The 23,117-nt window shown below is 33.3% G+C and overlaps 1 protein-coding gene across 1 annotated transcript; it reads right to left on the reverse strand.

The window, feature by feature from the left end:
* Window positions 1-841: 841 nt before the first annotated feature.
* Window positions 842-10,773, reverse strand: LOC120077288. Its single transcript, XM_039031178.1, has 2 exons — window positions 10,423-10,773; window positions 842-967 (listed from the first exon to the last, which is right to left on the reverse strand). The coding sequence occupies exons 1-2, from the start codon at window positions 10,771-10,773 to the stop codon at window positions 842-844; spliced, it is 477 nt and encodes a 158-aa protein (XP_038887106.1).
* Between the last annotated feature and the right edge of the window lie 12,344 nt (window positions 10,774-23,117).

A 23,117-nucleotide genomic window follows, 5' to 3' on the forward strand; every position in this document is an offset into this window, starting at 1 on the left:
AATTTACATGTTATTATTTTCAAACTATGAACAATAGTTGTAATATGGAAGAAAAAGAGATTGAGAATTTGTTATTTTCTATAATATCTCTTAAACTTAGAAAAGATAAAGATAAAACAATGGTTAATTTTTCTTATTATTAAGAAATACAACCGTAAATTTTTCTTATTACTAAGAAATAGAATCATAAATTTTATAGAGTACGTTTTTTCTATTTAAAAGGAAAGGAAAAGGAGCCATAATTATTTTCAAAACTTAGAATATTTATCCAAGTTTTCCTGAAAAATGCATTGAAGTTAAGAAGAGATTGAAGATTTTGTTTTTATTATTTATTTGAGAAGTAACCAAAGTCATTTGCATTGGTGGATGAGAAAGAACACTCTAGGAATTGTATTATAAATATATGTTCCTAATAGATTAGCTCAAAGTTTGGAATTAAACATATAGTTATACTTCGATTAAATATTATTTTAAGCCAAGTAGAGATCAGAGCGATTTAACCCAAACATATCTCACCCATAAAATTGTGGGTGATTATTTTATTAATCATTTTATTATTTATTAAAAGTTTGAAGTTGAAAGAATGTATATCTACGAATGTTTTTAGAAAAATTGATATGGCAATCTTAGAATCCTTTGGAAATCTCATGCTTTAAGCCAAAATTAGTGACTTTAGAAATGTTTGAGATGTGTTAAGATATATCAACTGAGAATTTTAGAAAAGGTGCATGTTTAAAGAGAATATGACTTTTTCTTTTTATAATGATTTGAGAATGTTGGGATTTATGAGATTTAAGATAAGAGTAGTTTTCAAACCACTAGATCTATGTACTTATGATGATTACATGTATGTTATGTTAATGTGAATGTATTTTTGTAGTATACGAGATATGTCTTTGGGATCCATTTTGGTGTACACATAGGCTTTGGGCCCTGTATCAGGGTGTTTAGTCTTTTGAGGGAAATTCTACATGCACACATGATCAAATTAGATTGATATACTACATGCCTTGAGATTACTCGACATGTAGTATAATCGTATATTATTTTGCTATGTGTATTTAGTTTACTGTACGCTAGTATGCCCAGAGATTGGATACAAATTTGGTGAAGACTTTTTCTAGACATGAGCTCACTCGTCTCTTTTTTTTTTCTAGTTTCTTGATGGTTTAATTGGCTCAAGAATATTGTTTATTATTTGTATTGATTTACAAATCTTCAGTAAATACTTTTCAAGTGGATAATTTACAACCAACAGTTTTTCAATTATAAGTACCACTCATTAAGGGGCAAGGAAAGCAAAAAATCAAAAATTCGCTTAAACCGACCGAAACCGCTTGTCGATTTGGTTTGAAACTAGGCGATTTAATAGTTTCGGATTGGAAAAGTAAAAATAAAAAATAATTGATCGATTTCGAGTTGGTAAAAAAAAGTGAATTGAAAAACCGAATCGACTGAGTTAAGTGTCACTAACGAAATCAAAAGATTACTTGGGAAGGTTGGTGGGGGAGCATGCCTAAATGCACATGGGGATGAGTTCAAATCCCAGGAGAACGCATGACTTTATTTCATTTTAGATTTAAAAAGGCACTTACGATGCTAGTCATTCCCCCACATGCTCAACATGTATGTGCAACACGTATCATTAGGCTTGTTAGTTCATCCTCACTTCCTAGACTTTTTCACCAGGTAGCATTAGAGTTTCAGGTGTGCTTACTAAAGCTAATATCTGTCACCTATCTTGATAGGCATGCTATACATCATTTTATATGTACATTATTTTGGGAATGCATTTGTAAATATAGGTTGTTGGATTGAGATTTTATGTTTTATCTAGATTGTAATTAATAGTGCCTAGCATAGATTTGATGAAATATTGCTACTTTCAACTCTTTGATAATTAGTAAACTAAATGAGTCATTATTATTCGTTTTAGATTGTGCTATGGTGTGGTTAATTATAAACTGATTTTAAGTGATGTGTGGTATGCACACTTGGAGGTAGAATGTGAGTTGAAACTAATTTTTGGAATTGTACATTATTTTTTAGGTGTGAATTTTATGTTTTCAAAAGAAAATTTGCCAAAATTTTCATGGAATTTTATTAAATAGAATTTATTCCTCATAATTTTTCAAAGAAAGTTTTTGCTAGCTGATTGGCTCATTGAAGGGTGTCAAATTCTCCGGTGGATCAAATAAATTTCCTTTAAATCCATATCACATAATATTGTATTATGTATATTATATCTCAATTACAGAAATAAAACATGTGTAAATATACATATGAAAACATCTTAAAATATACAGGAAATCTTAACAATAAAATATTTTATTTAGCCTAAAATTAAGCTAAACTACACAATTACGTTAACACCTTCCTTAACTATAGTAGTGGAAGTACTAGTTAAATCCACAAGAAACCTTTGTATTTCTCAAATAAAATGCTTAAAATCCCAAGGTAACAGGGGGATTTGGTTGAGTTTTGCTTGCAATCAAAATATGTAAAAGTAAACTTGCACGAAAGTAAATGATAGTGAGAGAGAGTTGTGAAACTATGATTAAACAAGGCTAGCTCGAGTTTATTTTGATGTTTCCCCATTTAGTTTAATCAATCATCGAATTCTAGATCATACTTCTTGCCAGCCTAGCCGAATTGATTAGAAATGCTAAACAATCGTCGTAATTAACTAATTATCCAACATGAGTAGATCAATTCATACTAATCACTTGAACTAATTGTATTAAGTTTTAAGGATTACACTAGGGTGGAACTCTAACAGAAAATGTCGTCATTAGAAATCCAATGTGATTTTCCTCAAGGTTGATTAAAACAATGCTCATTAGTAGTCAACTTATAATAAACAAGTTAATCTAACCTATTGCTACTTGGTGATTTAGAAAAACAATTTACAGAGATGAAGTACAGATCATGCAATTATCAAAAAATACAACATGCTACAAAAAGATGAAAAGAAAAGAAATTTTAGGGTTTTCAGAAAACCTTACCTTTGAAGACTTTCTTCATAAATAACCTTTCTAATTGGCACTACCATGAATGCAACCTTGGTATCCTCTGGGATGAGGGATGGTGGACTCTGGCTAATTTTTGTATTGAGGGAATAGAGAGAATTTTTGAGAGGAAGAGAGATCTGAGAGAATTCCTGCAGGAGGAAGGAAGAACCTCTGTAACACGTATGTGGGAGAGACAAAAGGAGGAGGGAGTTACAACTCCCTCCCATAATTAATTTTAAGATTAAAATTAATTAATTTTAATAAATAAATAAATAAATAAATATATTTAATAAATATTCATATGATAACTACTTTATCATATGATATATATTAAACTATATGTTATATCAAATATATATATAACCTATAGTTTCAATATTATATCATATACAATATAACATATAGTTTCTTTTCTCTCACTAATGGCATTCAACATAAATCATATTTATATTAAATTTTAATTATATGAATCTAATTCACATAATTAATATTTGAAACATATTCAAATATTTAATTCCTCTTAAAAATACTTTGTATTATAATGTATCAATCATATATAATTAACTTAATTATATCACATATAATCAATTCCCTCAATTAATTTAAAAAATTCAAATTATTCCAAAAACAGATCCTCATTAAATCCTGTTGAGCTACCGAGAGGACCTCATGGACTTGTAGTTTGAAGCTCCAACGGTACGTGAATAATTAATCAAATTCTTTAATTAAATTATTCACCATTCATTAACTGTTGGGCACTCCATTAAAGACCGACAACTGCATTCTTCGTACTACAGAAGTATTTATGTGTCTATTGGATATAACCAGTCAACAGTACAATGACCCTTCACAAATTGCTTGTAAGTACAACTAGATCAAAATTATCGTTTTACCCTTGAAGTTACATCTAACTTCTTAAGTATCACCGATTCCTCTAATGAACAATAAATCATAGTCCCACTATGACTAATCTCTCTCAGGTCAGGAGAGGGTATGGCGCCACATTGTTCAAGCCTTGGAACAACCCTTATGGGAGCAATTTATCTACTTATCCCGATATTGGGGAAGGAGTGAATTCCATCTTGTGTAGCTGTGTTCTCAGCTCCCCAATCAAACGAATCCCCAAAATGGTAGGCTTGTTGAGTCGGTGATTTGGCCACTCTCACCCATGCAGATCAAAGAACTGCCTTCATTGGAAGGAGTTTACAACACACACAGGATTCATATCGTGTTACTTATGGTCATTCTAATGAAATGTAAGTCTCTATTAAGAACGGTGTTATATAATGAGACTACACATTTCATGGTTCGGTCTTATAAAAACCTCTTTGTATAGAATATTTCCGCTCACATATCTCTACATGAATGATTAGGACCAGATCATTTGTAGCACTTTACAACAACTGTAACATCTACAAAGCAGGCCATATTTGAAGTGTCACCAGGATAAGATATCCAACCTTATCCATCTAGTATAGACCATTTAGGTTATTACTTAAAATATATCTTTACATACATGTTTAAGCTACGAGTTAACCTTGGAACTTAGTTTATTGGTTTGTGATTAATGCAAAAAAATTCGGAATAAAATATCATATATTTTATTAAAAAAACAATGAGTTTGTACAACACATTTACAAACTATAAGACCTTATGAGATTTAGGGCATCAACCCCAAACATAATTAAGTATAAGTTAATACCAATCAATCATGCAATCTAAAATAGTTCGTCAAACAATTCATAGAAAAAATGATTAGTAAATAATTCATTCAAGAGGGAAAATTTATAGACAAAAGTATGAAATAGTTTGGGAAGAAGAACAAGCCTCATAAATTAATCTAAAAGGGAAAAAATCTCTAAACCCAAGTTAGAACTACCTCCCTTAGCCAAGAATCTGTTGGAATAAAGAAGCATGCAGTGGAAAAAAACAGGATCATTAAGCATTCTAATTCATTGATTTTGGCTTTCAATTCAGCATGCTCATAAACTAAAAGAGAGTTTCTATTGGGGTTGGTGCCCTAAAGCCTCGTGTCCTATAGTTTGTAAACAGTATATACGAACACCTGTGATTGTTAATATATGATATTTACTTCACATCTTGTTGTTTTGCTCAATTGTTTGTTTTATTTGCTTTACCACAAACCAATAAACATAAAATCCCTGGTTATCTGTATGTGACTCAAGCATGTATGTGGTGACATACAAGTGGATCATGTCTTGAGTGATAACCAAAATGGTCTATAGTATATGGATATAGGAGGGAAATCTTATCCTGGTAACGCTATGGACGCGGCCCACTTTGTGGAATGATCACAAGTGTTGTGACTTGTCACAAATGGTCTGATCCTGATCATTCGTGTTGGGGACATGCGAGCGGAGGCGTCCTATACAAAGAGTTTGTATAAGACTGACCACGAAGTGTTAACGTCTTGTTATATAACACTGTTCTTGACAGAGACTTCACTTCAATAGGATGACCATAGGTAACATGGCCTCAATCTGAGTGAGTTGGGAACTTCTGCCATTGAGGGCGGTCCTTTGATTTGTATGGGTGTGAGTGGCCAGGTCACCGATTCATACCTACTTATTGGGGATTCGTCTGATTTAGGACTGGGAACTCAATTACATAAGATGGAATTCACTCTTTCCCCGAGGCAGGGGTAAGTAGATAGATGGCTCCCTTAAGGGCTGATTCCGGGGCTTAAACGATGTGGTGCCACATACCTTCTCTTGGCTGAGAAGTGTTCACATATTGTTGGACTATGTTGTATTGTTCATTAGAGGAATCATGTGTACTTAAGGGATGAATGTAACTACAGGGCAAAACGATAAATTGGCCCAGCTTACTTATGAGCATCTGTGAAGGGTCATCGTGCTCATGATTGGTTATATCCGATGAACACAGAAATATATCTGTGGTAAGAAGATTTCAGCTGTTGGTCTTTAGTGGAATCACTGACAGTTAACAGATGGTGAATCTCGTGGCTAAAGAGTTTAGTCAGCTATTCACGTACCGTTGAAGCTTCGAGCGACAGGTCCATTAGGTCACCTGGGTAGCTTGGATAAAGTCGAGAACCAATGTTTGGGTTAATTTGAAATGTTCAAATTGACAAGAGGTATTTCAATTATATATGATATAATTGGACTGGTTAATTATATATGATATAATTGGCTAAATGTATGAGATACATTATTTTGGAGAAAAATTAGATATAAATATGATTTATATCAAGTAGGGAAAAATACTATAGTAGATATATGATATCAAACTATAGGATATAAATATAATATGATTATATTTATTAATTAAATTAATTGATTAACTATTTGATGATTAACCGATTGATCCACTTCGACGTGGGAAGTGGGACTGTGAAGGTTATGGTAATTGACGGATTAAAACAATAAAAATCGTTTTCATTTTAAAATCAATCGTGGATTCGTATTGCCCGCGCCCAAAGAGAATCCGTGAAAGCGATCGCGAGAGCCTATTTGATAGAAGCTCGTTCATCTAAAATGATCGTCTACCTCACGCGTTCTCTAAACAATCGTATACATATTTCCAGAACGATCGTTCAGTTTTTCCTACACCATCGTGTAGCTCTACTATATGATAAGCATTTCCGCTATATGATAGCAGAGTTTCATCTCCCACTTGCTTATTGTCTACACGATGTCTTCTTCTCCGTCCTCTACCAAACTCACCAGAGCCCACTCTTTAGGTTTTTGACACCAAGGATACCCAGGTTTCTCTTGTAGTGGTGTCGTCCCTACTGCATTGTTCGTGTACGTTCGGATCGTGCTGTTGCAGTCGACATACTCGCCGGGTGCTGGTAGATTGGTGGAAGGTTTTTCGTTGCTTTGGGTTCACACATATGAAGATAGTCTTTATCTGGTATGAACCTTTTTCCTTGTATTTTATTGTATTCTGAGCATGCCGATAATGAGTTTTATATGCATAACTGTAAGTATGGAATGTATGTCGTTTGTGTTTCGGTCACTGTGAAATTGGAGTGATCTACGCCTGCTCATGGAACTCTTGGTATGAGATCCTTCAGTTTCAACACTAACCTTTAAAGTACTTCTTGAATCACGATTTTCAGATACAATCTTCCCTTCCTTTGGATGTGAACCACCACAAGGTCTTCCCTATTATTGTCTTGGTGTCTTAGACTGTATTGTGGGACTCAAAATAAGCTTGAATTAGGAAAATGGAGGAGAAAGTTCTTCTGGTTTTCAGCAGAATGAAGACTTTCTTCAAACATATTTCTTCAAACTGAAGTTTATATTGTATGATATTCAAGCAACAAACTTTTTGTATGAATTCCAGCTCAAGCTTGAGAATTTGAGCTGTAAAAATAGTGGAACCATGAATGAGCTGCTAGGTGAAGAAGTGGGAAATTCCCACTTTTCTAATTTTCAATTTTTATTTCAATTTTGAAACTTTTCCAAAATTAAAATTAAAAAATTAAATTTTCAATTTTAATTCTTTAATTAAAATTTATTTTTAATTAATTTTACAAAAATTAATTTTTCTAATAAAATTAATAATTAATATTAATTAAAAAATTAAATTAATTCAAATTAATTTAATAGAAAATATAAAATTAATTAATCACCAATTTCACTATCATGAATCCCTATTCAAGAATTTAATATTTAAATCATACTTAAATATTAATCGATTCTCCAATTTTGTTTAATTCCAAAATTAAATGTGTAACTATATCATATATAATTACTAATTCCCTTAATTCTACTTTGAACGTTTTAAATCAACTTATCACACTACTCTAAGGCTAATCCATCTGTGAGCTAGTAGGGGGATCTAGTGGACCTACAGATCATGGGCTCCAACGATCCAAGATTAATTGGGTAAACTCTTTACATCGAATTAACCTCTATTCGTTAACTACCGAGTCACTCCACTAAAGCCCGTAGTTGCATTCCCCTCACTGTAGATATATTGTGTCCACTCGATATAACGATGATTAGTAAGTTAACCTTTCACAGGTTGTTCGTAATAATATATGGGTCAAATGGTTGTTTTACCCTCGAGATTACCTCTTGTTCCTTAAGTCCCACTGATCATCTAGTGAACAATTGGTTTGTGATCCGATCGTCAAACCGAGTCCCTCTTGAGCCAATGAGAGGGTGGGGCCCCTTGTTCAAGACTCGGAGTTAGCACTTAAGGGAATCAACTCTCTCTTATCCCTGAAAGCGAGTAGGAATGAATTCTATCTTGCACCCTATGTCCCCAACTATCTACCCGGTCTTACTCCTGAAATGAGAGGCTTATTGAGCTGGCGCTTTTGAGCCAATCCTCAACTATGCAAATCTTAGGATAATCCTAAATAAACAGGAGTTCATAGTTTGCTCACAATTCAGGTCAAGTTACCTAGGTCATCGTTTTGAAATAGCCAGTCTTGAACAGTAAGCAGTGTTATAAAGTAAAAGTGTCTTATTTCTTAGTTCGATCTTGCGCAAACTCATTGCACAAGACGCCTCTACTCCTCATGTCATTACATGTACGAATCAGGATCACTTTGTCTATAGCACTTTACAACTCCTTGTAACAACTACAAAGTGGGACGCATCCGATAGTGTTACCAGAATAAGGCACCCAACCTTATTCAGATACTATAGAATATTTAGACTATTAACTTGAACCTGATCCACTCTTATGTCTCCACATAAAGTTCAAGTACTCATGTAATAGTCATGGATCTTTTAGTTTATTGGATTTATTTCTAAAATGAAATAAGCAATTCATATATTCAATACAACTTTATTGAGTCAAACTTCAATAACAACTTTATTGATTTACAAAATGAGTTTATTGTTTACAAACCACGAGTTTTAGGACATAAAATCCAACAAACTCCCACTTAGATTAAAACCCCAATGGTAACATACATATGTATATATAATTCTTTGTTTTTGAGTTTTACAGAAAAATACAATAAACTAGGGCATCACATTCCCATGTTTTGCCTTTAGATATCACATACCCATTTGTATGTATCACATACCCATGGGTTTTTTTCCACTTTCCCTAGGTTATACAACCTATAGTTCTAGTCTCACTAGATGATCCTCAAACACTTTAGCCGAGAGGATTGCTGTAAACACTTTAGTATACAAGGGATTTCTCATTAAACTATATAGGTACTACAACTTATTTTCACAACTTTTTGTTTCTCGATGTCGTCACCAAGACTTGATGACTTGAGTTTCTAATAAACTCAAATAATGGCTAGGTTGTCATACATTCCTCCCACTACATCAAGGTACCCTCAACTCTTTGAGTAAGATGCATCTGACCTGTCTAAACAACTTTTGTTACAGTATCAGCTTTGATCAATAACTCTTATTGGTATACACATCCTTTTGTGGAATACAAATAATACATGGTGATCTCGTATATTTTTCTAGAGAATTTTATATTTGTCAACACAAACACTTGATTTTCATCTTCTTAAAAAAATATACTACTTTTGGGTTGCCTACAGATAGACATGTCTTTTGAACAATATTTCAACACTTAAGAGTTCGACACATCTCTAGATTTCTGAATTATGTAAACATCTTTTACATATCATAAACAACTTTTATGAGTATCTCATATGGAGTTTCATAAAATACCTTATAATTGGAATGATGTTCAAAAAAATTAAGGCAACTAGGTGTAGAAAGTTTTCACGAAATTTCATGTTCTATCAAAATAGCCCTAGAAATCTCAAACTCTCTATTTTCTTTACTTTGATCCAATCGAAGTATTTCAAATTTATTTTATCTAACAAGTTTTGTACACCTTAAACTCTTCAGTGTTCTAAACTTATTACTTAGGTTAAATAACTATTTGCCTTTATTGATTTCTAGCCGCTTTTAAATATCTAAATATTTGCAAATGGCTTTTAACTTGGTTGGTTCTAACAGAAGTTGCTATAGGGTAGAACAAACATAACTTTTGTTAATGAACATTTCATTCATAACAAAAGGTTTATACAATGTGTTCTTTACGAAAGATAAAATAACTTTCACTATATAACAAAAGTAAACAAGTTTATCTTTCGACAACAACTGCATTTCTCACTAGTTTTTCTGAGAAATTCTCTCTTATTTAAAACTTGGAGTTTACAAGGAACTAGTTTCCTTGTCTTGCTTTCTCTGCTCTATTTTCTACAAGGTATTTTGGCAGTTCCTTTTCCAGTGCCCTTCTTCGCTGCAGTGGAAACATTTTTCTTTATCTGCATCTTTTGCTTTGCCCTTTCTGCCAGTAGGTTTCTTTTTCCCTTTCCCTTTGTTCTTCTTTACTGGAATACTCTTACTCTTTGAAGAAGAAGCAATATCAGGCCTTTTAGTGGACGATCCTTTTTTTTTTTTTTTCCTGTAGTAGTAACATTTACCTCTGGTTCTAGTCCTTTTGCTCTCATCATGGTATGGTAAGCCTGAAGCTCATTGATAAACATAGTCAAGTTAAACTTTATTTTATTCATCAGTGCATTCATACAGAACTGCAAGAAACTTTTCAGAAGAGATTCAAGAATAAAACCAACTTGACTCTTCTCATCAGTGATAGCACTGTTTACTTCTGCCACGTTGAAATAAACCATCATGTCCAGGACAAGTTCTCTAACAGAGACCCCTTCTTTCATACAACAGTCATGAACATATTTGATTGCATCATGCCTCAGGGAGAAGGACGATTGTCCAAATATCTCATGCAGAGATTCCATGATCTCCTTGACAGTACTCATGCTCTCATGTTTCTTGGCTAATACATCAGATATGCTGGCAAGAATATAAGAACGGGCTTTCTCGTTAGCCCTGATCTATCTGTCGTATGCATCACAAACATTTCCGTTTGTACTTGAGCTAGAAACGGAGGATATTCCTCTATTAAAACGAACCTCAGGTCATCTATCACCAGTATTGTATTTAAGTTTGATTTCCACGTAGTATAGTTATCCCCGGTAAGTTTATCAGAAGCTAATAGTTGTACTAAAGAACTCATCATTCTGAAAATATAAATAAATTTTATTCGTGAATTGCTTTTAAACCCAATCATGTTTTAGCAAAGTAATAATGTACCCAAAATTCATTATTTTTGCAACGATACTATAGTAAGTCAGAATAAGTGCTATCAAGGGACAGTCAAATACTCCTTCATTAAAGCAAGACATTCTTGACTAAATACTATATCCAGAATAACTCATATTCCGATAGTCATTTAGCTACCGTTTTTGGTCAGAACTTACTAACACCTTAGTAATCCCGTAAGTGTAACCTTCCATTTTCAAACCTCAGAGATCGGCCCCAATGATGCTACCGAATTGGAAATTCAAGGTTGGAAAATAACCTAAGAAATCCTATCCATTTCTGGAGTTTGAGTTGTTTCGAATCCTATGTTACAACCCTCCGAGAGGATGGCGGTCGTTAAACGACTAGCAAGATCGACTTAAAGATGACAGGCAAGTGCAACATAGGAATCTCACGGTCCAAACAAATGGAAGCGTTGACACATATCCTTCACCCACTTACTATGAACTATTTCCTCCATTCACCTTGATCTTGACCCATATAAACACTAGATCAGTCGAGGTATAATCGACATGAAGCGTTGTATGGACCTCATGGTGTGAACTTTCTAGGGATGTGAGAGTTGATATCAATATATCGTATATTTGATTTTACATTGAACAACTTCACTTCATTCACCTTGATCTTGATCCCATGCCAACACTTTCCGAATGGAGCAGTTGAGGTTCATAATCTACATGAAGCGTTGCACAGATCTCACGGTGTGAACATCTTAAGACGTGAGATTTAAAATCAAAACATCACTTTTAATTTTACTGTGAACAACTTCCCCTATTCACTTGATCTTGATTCATGCCAACACTTTCCAAATGGAGTAGTCAAGGTTCCTAATCGACACGAAGCGAAGCATGAATCTCGATGTGAACTCTCAGGGACGCGAGAGCTAAAAATAACATATCGTATATGTTATTAATCTCTCACTGAAGCATTCTAATAAATTTCCACTAAAGTGTTCTAATAGCATATCATATATGTTATTAAACTCTCGCTGAAGTGTTTTATATTTGGTTCAGTATATCTTTACTTAAGAATGTTCCAGCTAATTAAACAACCTAAGTCTAGGTGTTTATCCAAGTATAACATTTATATTTGGATTTAACCGACGATGTCTAGGTGATAAAACAATTTAAATACCTCACACAACTCACGTATTGCTCATAAAAATGATTAACAATGCTCAATAATTCGGTCATAATCCCCGGGTAGGAGGTGTTCCATAGACCGTCAACTTAAATACCCCCGGCCTTAGACAAGATTATATACCGGTTGAGTTTGTAACCCTAGTTTTACAAGATATCGACCTATTTTAACTATTAAAATAGATGGTTAATCTACGTGAGCATGCAACTTATATTTGTTATGGATTAAATGTATAACCCAATTTTATAACAACTTACAAAATTTTAGACATATTAAGCATCCATAACATACAACAAAGGCATTCAACATTTAATATAACATTTATATTAAAACATTTGAAACCCTATACATGCGTACTATATATTATAACACTTTATAACATACTTTCAATGCATGTAACATGTTTTCTATGGTGAGATTTTAAATCTACATGACATACTTTATGCACATACATGATTTATTTAATTATAACATACATCACATGCATAAATAATTAAACACAAACTGATATGATTTTAGTTTTGACATTTTCAAGCAAGCAAAGGCCTAAATATTACAAAATTTAGCAAAAACCAGCTCCAAAACACTTCTGGATCACTCGAACCGCCTTGAACTGGACCCGAACCTCTCGAATCGGACTTCCAATGCTTAAGACTATGCTGAACTGGACAAAAACTATCGAGTACCATCAAGCATCGAGTATGCCATTGATCATTGAGTATGCCCTCAGGCAGAGTATGCCATCGTGCATTGAGTATATTTTAAGATATGACAGTGCCAATCAAATTTGGACAATATATGAAGGATATGATACAACTTAGCAAAGAATGATTTCTCTATGTTCTGTTTTTATTTTATACAATACTGCTTTTTTACTTATCAAAACTCATCCTTAGCTTGTTGGTAGTCATGCATGCTTAAACTTCTGTTTTACCTTTTGGATGTGTGCTCAACTCTCAAACTGTACTTTTATTTTGTTTTTCCTTTCATATTTATTTCCATCTTTTATATTTTATTTAGATATGACCGTGCCAATCAAATTTGGCCAACATATGAAGGATATGATACAACTTTTTATTATATTTAATTGTCATTGAGACTTACTTGTATTAGATGACATAAACTTTTGATAATATATTTTCCGATGTAATGTATGACATATCTTCTTTTATTATATTATATTGTTAAAAGAAAAAAGAAAAAAAACAAGAAATAAGAAATAATTATCAAACAAGTTTCTGTTTTTGTTTCTTTTTATTCAAGAAATAGGAAATAGAAATAGTTATCAATCATATGCTTGTTTCTTGTTCTTAGAAAAGAGAAAACAAAAAATAAGAAATAGGAAACGAAAAATAGGAAACGGAAACATTATGAAACGATTCTTAAAAGATCAATCCAAAGTTTTAAAAAATTCCTTCTTTCAATCCACTTTCTCCAATTTTACTCAAAATCTAAAACAACCTACTTAAAGAGTGATATACTTCATGGAGACAAATTTCATAATTGTGGAAGAGTGATGCACTTTATTGAGGATAATTTCATCACATGGAAGAGCGATAGCACTTCATGGAGGTGAAGATCATAATTGATGAAGATATGGTGACTTGTAGACTAAATAGGCCTACAAGTGGAAAGAAAATGAGTAGCTCACCCTTTAGGACAACGATGTTTCTTAAGTGGGAAGGAATATTACAATCCATGGTTTTGTTTTGTTTAATTTTTTTTATTACTGTTATTTAGTTTTGTTTTATTATTTTCATATTTTTGTAACCCATAGTTAGTTGGTGGTTTCATATAATAACGGAATTCAAAGTAGTAGCTCACTTTAGAATTTGTGGTAGTAGGTTGTTTTAAATTTTTAGTCAATTGGAGAAAGGGAAGGGAAATGAGAATTTTTATGTTGAATTGATTTGTTAGTCAATTCAAATCCGACGACTAACTCGAGGCTTCAACAACCACCTTCGACGACAAATTCCGACAACCAACTCTAATACCACCTTCATGCGACAAACTTCGGGGTTCAACAGTCACCTCCGACTACAATCTCCAATAAAAATCATCTCCAATGATCAATTTCGATGACCACTTTCGCCCGACCAACTCTAGGATTCAAAAACCACCTCCAATGACAAACTTCGACAAAAACTCCAATGCATCTTCATGTGACCAACTTCAAGCTTCGACAACCACCTTCAACTACAAACTCCAACAAAAATCATCTACGATAATCATCTTCGATAATCAACTTCGATAGCCACTTCCGACTACTAGAAGACTAATGACGGTTAAAGTATGTTGTAGGATGTTGATTATATATAAAAAAAATTCTTTTGTATACATTAAGTGCAATATTTATACGTAATGAATTCACATATCAAATGAGTGCTAAGAATATTTAGACGAAAAGTATGTATGTAGTTGAAAAGTTTGTAACATATAACAAAGAAAAACCATAAAATGAAAAATTTTTTCCTGGAACATTTTCCAGCAAGGATTAGTCAAAAATAGATATTTTTTCTCTGGGGATCCTCCAAATTTAAAGGAAATGTAAGTGAAACTATTGAAGAAATATGGTGACATTTCATTCGCTGTTACGATGATGGGGGAGATTTAATTAAAAAAAAATCATGACATAGTAAAAATATAGAGCAACAATAGAAAGAAGAAGAAAAAGAAGAAGATATAATGAAATTCATGAAGAAAAATTAGCTAGAATCAAAAGTTTATATTTCACTTTAGTTTCTCATTTTATTTAATCATATTTCTACAAGAAATGTAATGAGTTAATTGTTGCTCATTGTCAAAAAAAAAAAAAAAAAAAAAAAAAAAAGAAAGAAAGAAAGAAAGAAAAGTTTTAAAAATTAAAAGAAAAAAAATTGCAATCCATATTTTATTCAAACAAAGATGGATAGAATTATTGAATAAAAAAATTCAAAACAATAATAGTAATCATAAAAGCAAATTATTTAGAGTTCAAAAAACTGAATTAGATACTCAGATATATGAATTCAACTCTGCACTCCAAACACAGATATATGAACTCATACCAAATAACTCTACACCCCAAACACAGACATATGAACTCCACAGACATATAAACTCTATAAATCTTATCTCAACTCAACGTCCCAAACAACGTCTAAAGGAATTTTAATTTAATTTAATTTAAAATTTACTTTTTTCATATAATATATACTTTTTAAAGTTGCGCTAATTTTGACTTTGACTAGTCAAACTCAAATCTCTTCATTTTCTTCCTTAATTTTCAAGTCCCCGACTATCTTTATTAGACCAAATTTAATAAATCACATATTTTTTTCCAAATCAACACAATCTTGGCTCCAAAATCCAAAATAAAATCCATATATTTTCAAGATAATTAATTTTAAATTACCTGAAATTCGAGTGATTAAATTCTTCCCTCCTCAAGAAACTTTGGTCTCTGAAAGTTCTAATCCTGAAATAGCTCTGGTACTTCATTCTCATTTCATCCTCACGCTCCCATGTTGCGTCTCCCAATCTGATGATTCTACCATAGAACTTTCCCTGATGCTATCTTCCGATTACATAAAGTTTTCACCTCCCTTATACTAATTTGCTTAGGCTTCTCTTTATAACTCAAGTTCTCATTTATATGTAAAGGCTTGAGTTCACCATATGAGACAAATTGGCCAAATATCTCAACATAGAAACATGAAAAACGTTATGATTCGTGGAAAGTGACGGTGGCAAAACTAAGAGATGAGCTATAGAGCCATCTTACCCCAGGATCTCAAATGACCCAACAAGACGTAAACCCAGCTTCCCTTCTTTCCAAACTTCAAAACATTTTCTATAAGTGCTACATTCAAACACACCTTATCACTTACATCAAATTGTATCTCCCAACATAACTTTTCTCTCTGTTTTATCTTGTATGCATTCTAACTCTAATCTTCTGGATAGCTTCATTAGTAGTTCGCACAAACTCAAGTTCCAAGAATTTTCGTTATCCAACTTCATCCTAATAAACAAAGGACTTGCAACTCTATCCGTATAGAGCTTCAAATAACGCCATGTCAATTGTAGCTTGATAGTTGATATTGTAAACTGACTCCATAAAGTGCAAGTGAAAATTCCAACCCCTCACAAAACTAACACACAAATACATAACATTTCCTCTAAAGTTTGGTTCAAACACCCTGTTTGACCATCAAATTGTCAGTGAAAAGCGGTATTAAATTCTAATGGAGTGTTTAACGGTTTTCTTGGAGACACTAACATACATAATGAATGTGAAACAGGAGCCTCTATTTGATGCTTGTGAAGAGTAATTGACACACCCTTAACAATGACATACAAAATAGGTCATACGCTTTAGATAAACCTAGAGGCAACAAAAACCTCTAAATTGCTTGACCAAAGTGTTCCAACGTCTTAAAAGTTCAAATTATATCTTAATTTGCACCTACACTCCTACTGAAACATAGAACTCCTTTCATAGATATTATCCAAAAGAACGCATGATCTCTTCTAATTTCCACTGCAACACATGATTTAAGCCAACTACAAAGCTGCTTTTATTCTAAAATAGTCAACTGCGATGTGTGCAACTTCGTCCGGTTAGGACATACTCATTGGCAAGGGTTGTATAACTTACTTGAGATAGTTTTCGCATTACTTCTTAGTTCCGAAATAACCTTATATGGGTCTTTAGACATTATTGCGAGCCCATAAATCTCTTGGAAAACTTGATTTGTGAAGTCTTTGGATACTATAAAGCAATTACAATTCAAAACATGTTACCATGGTTCATAATAATGGTACTTACCCTTGAAGATACTGCTTGGTATAAAACCTTTCTGATTCATAAATCTAGCTTCCAAAAACCTTTGCTCCATAAAGTCGATCAAAACATTGCTTATGCAAAAGAAAGTGTACAATCGGTGACGCCTCGAGCCCAGGATCGAGATTTAGATTTGGCATCTGACAACCCTAACATTCCCTTGTGCTCCTGCAGCTTGGTTATGCTATCATGTTCAATCTATATTGGTTGATACATAGTGACCTGGATCCATCTTTTCTTTTTTTTCCTTATAACAAAATTGGCGTGGTTCAAGGTGGAATATTAGAGCATATGAAGAACTTTGTTAAATAGTTCATGTTTACGTGACTTGAGTTACTTCATCCCATTCATTGCACTATCAACTCTAAAGGAATCGAATCCCGCAGTGGAAACACGTGAACACGTGTGCTTATTATTTACGTTTCGAAATTACAGAACATACAGAGAACTTTAAACATATTTATCTAAGCATGCTTTCCTGTGAAGAAATTCAAGGAGAAAGAAATACATTTGAAGAGAACTCTTTAATATTCTCCAGTTCTTCATTGAGATTCACGAACTCTTCAATCTTCTTGGATCTCAAACAAGACACCACCAACAAGTCTTCCCCGCTATTCTCCGATAAGGAATAGGTTTGTGGGAACCTCTTTTGGAAGATTAGGAAGAATTTTTGTAGAGAAACCTTTTCTCTGTAACTTGAGAGTGTTGAGAGATTGAGAGAGAATTGAGAGTGAGAGAGAAGAAAATTTCTTCTGTGTATCTCCATAATGCATAACCCTTTTTGCAAGTTAAGTGAGAGGGAGATAACTCTCCTCCTACTCAACATTAACTCCCTTTGTAGGAGAGTTATCTTATTTAATTTATTAAATTAAAACATGTTTAGTTAATTTAATTAATTAATTATTAATTAATCTAATTAATTAATATTAGTTAATTAAAGATAATATATTTAATTAATGTTACATTTGAATCATATTCAAATGTATTTTTCTCTCATATATTATAGTTTTAATATGAATCTCATTCACATTAAATTTAATCTATAGTTTTAATATGAATCTCATTCATATTATACCTAACATATAGTTTTAGTATGGGGATTCATATTAAATTGGTTTAAACACTACTTTAGTCCTTATACTTTTGACTTTGGCTCATTTTGGTCCCTCTACTTTCAAAAGATTCATTTCGGTCCTATACTTTCAACTTTGGTTCATTTTGATCCCTCTACTTTCAAAATATTCATTTTGGTCCTTATACTTTCAACTATATTTTATTTTGGTCCTTGAACTTTTATAAAATGACCATTTTAATCCTTTAAAAATGAAAATGATGGGACAAAAGATTATCATTTTTTTAAAAGAATAAGGATCAAAATGAACCAAAGTTTAAAATACAAGGGCCAAAATGAGCATTTTTAAAGTCTAAGGATCAAAATAAACCAAAGTTAAAACTATAGGGATCAAAATGAACATTATGAAAATATAGGGACCAAAATGAACCAAAACCAAAAGTATAGGGACCAAAGTAGTATTTAAACCTATTAAATTTAATCTATAGTTATAATATGAATCTCATTCATATTATTTAATATTTGAATCTTATTCAAATAGAATATTCTCTCGTATTATATAGTTTAATTTTGATTCTCATTCAAAGTTAACTACAACATATAATGTATCAACATACATTATATTAATTGTATCATATACAATTAATCTAAATTCCCCTATAATTTGAATAGTTCAAATTCTTCCAAAACTGAATATTTTTTGTTTTATTCTTAGTGAGCCAAAAGGGGAATCTAATGGACTTATAGATTAAAAGTACCAGAGATAAGAGATTAATTAATTAATTAAACACTTTAATTAAATTAGTCAACATTCATCAATTGTGGGTCACCCCACTAAAGACTCACAACTTCATTCTTCACACTGTAGATATATTTTTGTGTTTACGAATACAACTAATTATTAGTAAGTCAACCCTCTACAAATTGTTCGTAGCTACAGTTGGGTCAAATTACCATTTTACCCCTAGAATTATCTCTTAGATCTTATGTCCCATTGATCCTCTAGTGAACAACCTATTCATGGTCCTACCATAAATAAAACCCTCTCGAGCCAATGAGAGAGAAGGGCCCCACTGTTCAAGACCCAGGGTCGACACTTAAGAGAGTAATTCATCTACTTAGCCTAAAGACGGAAAAGAGTAAATTCCATGTTGTTTCTAACTCCTTACTCAGATAAATCCCCAAAATGGTAGGCTTATTGAGTCGGTGACTCGGGCCATTCTTACCCATACCAATTAAAGGACTGCCCTCAAAGACAAAAGTTCCTAACTTACTCAGAATTGAGGTTGAGTTTCCTATGGTCATCCTATGATATGTTAATCTCTTCAGTCAACGGTGTTATAAAGAGAAACTAATCATTTCGCGATCCAATCTTATACAAACTCTTTGTATAGGATACCTTCACTCATGTCTTCATATGAATGATTTAAACTAAATCATTTGTAACACTTATAACTCTTATAAAATTTACAAAGTGGGTCATATTCGTAGTGTACCAAGATAAGGCACCCAACCTTATCCATATACTACAGATTATTTAGGTTATTACTTGAACGTGTTCTGCCTGTATGTCTACCACATATTGTTCAGGGTAAACCCTGGATATTTGCTTAATGGATAATTGCATATATAAAATAATCAACCATTATTTCAAGTAACTCATTAACTACGAGGCTATAAGGCATACATCCCAACAAACTTAGCTCTATTATTAAGTTTCTCTCTCTTGTACCAATGGTGATCTTTGAATATCCAACTTACTTACTTGAACACCTGTACAACTTTTTATCTACTTCAAGCTGGATTATTTTCCTTTTTCAATCAAATTGATGGCTTTGCTAGTTAATGTTCCCAACTTCCGCACAAAGTCAAAATCTCTTGAGCTTTGCTAACACTTTCAATGATTTTTCTTTGTATTGGTAAAGCTTCAAATTTTCTAATTTAATGGTTTCTAAACAACTATTATTACTAACAACTCCACTTTAAATTATCCCCCCTTAATCTTTTGTCTTGTAAAATGATTCTCATGCTAAATTTGAGTTTCATAACCAATGCTTTATGCAATTTCTTCCACTGATGTTTATTAAGGTTCAAAGCTCCAAATGGTAATAAGAGATTCTTCTTTTACACCAAAGCCAATACCTTGTACATATTTTATTACATAAATAAAATGTTTGTATAATATAATTACAAACTATAGGACCCTACAAGATTTAGGGCATCAACCCCAACACTAACATCCTAGGGTGTCTTATAAGTCTTGAACTGTATATAGAGACATATAGGGATCAATGTTCAAGATACAGCCTAAAGGGTCTATAGTATAGGGATAAGGTTGGGTACCTTATCTTGATAACACTATGGATACGGTCCACTTTGTATTTAATACAAACATAGTGATCCAACGCGTTTGTGTAGGAGACACGCGAGTGGGGTGCAATGAGTTTGCACAAGACCAAATCGCGAAATAGTAACCATTAGATGTAACTCCGTAGACTAGTTAGGCTTCTATTTCAGTAGGATGACCTAGGCAACTTAGTTTTACTCTTGAGTATATTATGAATTCCTATTCATAAGGGATTGTCCTATGATTTGTATGGGTGAGAGTGGCCAGTTCGTCGACTCAAAATGCCTACCATTTTGGGCATAAAACTGAGTAGCTACCTGGGAACATAATCATGCAAGATAGATTTCACTCATTCTCGATTTCAGGGTAAGTAGATGAGTGTTTCCTTAAGTGGTGTCTACGAGACTTGAACATAGGGCCCTACCCTTTCACTAACCCGAGAGGGGTTTCTGTTTAATGGTTGAACCATAAACAAGTTGTTCATTAGAGGAACATTGGTGCTTAAAGATGTAGAGATAACCCAAGGATAAAATGGTAATTTGACCCAACTGGTGTTACAAACACTCATGAAGGAATAACTTGCTGTTATTGGTCTAAATACATGGACATAGATGTTGGGGTTGATGCCCTAAACTCTCGTTGGGTCCTATAGTTTGTAAACACTGTATTGAACAAAGGCTTGTGATGCAATAATATATGATATTTTCTTCACTATTGTCTATGAAACATGGGATTTTTAATTGCTTTACCACAAACCAATAAACTAAGATCCCTGGTTGTCATTATAACTTAAGCATGTATGTGGTGACATAAAGGTGGATCATGCCTTAAGTGATAACCAAAATGGTCTATAGTATATGGATATAGCAGGGAAACCTTATCTTGATAACGCTACGGATGTGGCCCGCTTTGTAGAATAGTTACAAGTGTTGTGACTTGCTACAGATGGTTTGATCCTGATCATTCATGTGGAGACATGCGAACGGGGGCATCCTATACAAAGGAGTTTGTATAAGATCGGACCACGAAGTGTTATAGTTACGTTATATAATGTCGTTCATGACAGAGACTTCACTTCACTAGGAAGACCATAGGTAACATGACCTCAATCCTGAGTGAGTTGGGAACTCTTGCCTTTGAGGGTGATCCTTTTATTTTCATGGGTGCAAGTGGCCATATTGCCGACTCAAACCTACCACTTTAGGGATTCTTCTGATTTGGAAGCTGGAAACTCAGCTACACAAGATGAAATTCACTCATTCTCCGAAGTAGGGGTAAGTAGATAGATTGTTCCCTTAAAGACTGATTCTGTGGTTTGAACGATGTGGTGCCACACAAATTCTCATGGCCCGAGAGGTGTCTACACATAGTAGGACTATGTTGTATTGTTAATTAGAGGGATCGACGGTATTAAGGAGTTAGATGTAACTACAAGGGCAAAACGGTAAATTGACCCAGCTGTACTTACGAGCATTTGTGAGGGGTTATCAACTATTGATTGGTTATATCCGATGGACACAGAAATATATCTATGGTGAGAAGAGTGCAACTGTCGGTCTTTAGTGAAATGCCTGAAAGTTAACAGATGGTGGATCTCGTGGTTAAAGAGTTTAGTTAGCTATTCACGTACTGTTGGAGCTTCAAGCCACAGATCCATAAGGTCCCCTTGGTAGCTCAATGGATTTAAGTTGAGAATAAGTTTTTGGGTCAGTTTGAAGTTTTCAAATTGACAAGAGGAAGTTTGATTATATATGATATGATTAAACTAGTCGATTATATATGATATAGTTGATATGATGTATGAGATACATTAATTGGAGGTAAAGGATATAAATATGATTTATATCTAGTAGAGGAAAAAAGGACTACGGATCATATGTTGCATATGATGTGATATTAAACCATAGGTTATAAATATAATATGATTATATTTATTTTTAATTAAACAATTATGAGATAATTGTTGGTGGTTTCTCCATAACTGCATGAAATAGTGGGAGGTTGCAATCAGTTTTTGTAACTGAAGGATAAAATGAAAATAGTTTTCATTTTGCAAATAGATCAGACAATCGCTCCACGATTAGTACACTACCCATTGTCTAGTAAACGAGAGCATACACGATAGCTCAAGTTGTCCTAAACGATCGTGTACACGCACAACTTACCTAAACGATCGTATAACCTTTTCTAAGTGATCGCGCGTGTGAGCGATTTACCTAAACAATCAACACCGTTTTACTAAACGATCGTGCAGCCTTTGCTAAATGATTAAAAATCTGCCTATACGATAGACACCAAACCTCTTCCACTTGCTTGGTCGTTGTAAACGATCGTTCCTTCCTCATTCCCTCTACCAAATCTAATAGAGCCCACACCACCTGGATTCTCACTCTGAGAATACCGAATTTACTGAGTGGTGGTGTCCTCCTTGCTACCTTGTTCATGTAGAAGACCATTCAGTGGTGAGCGACAACGAGATTTGGTGGACGATAGACTTGGCGATCACAGCGACTACGTGAGTTGCCATTCTTGACGAGAGCGAGAGTTCAAGGGAAGAAAAGTTCTTCAAGAGGTATGTCTCTCGTTCCTTTGTTATTTATTTTTGAAAAGCATGCCA

The sequence above is a fragment of the Benincasa hispida genome, chromosome 5 (assembly GCF_009727055.1).
Source record: "Benincasa hispida cultivar B227 chromosome 5, ASM972705v1, whole genome shotgun sequence".
Lineage (NCBI taxonomy): Eukaryota > Viridiplantae > Streptophyta > Magnoliopsida > Cucurbitales > Cucurbitaceae > Benincasa > Benincasa hispida.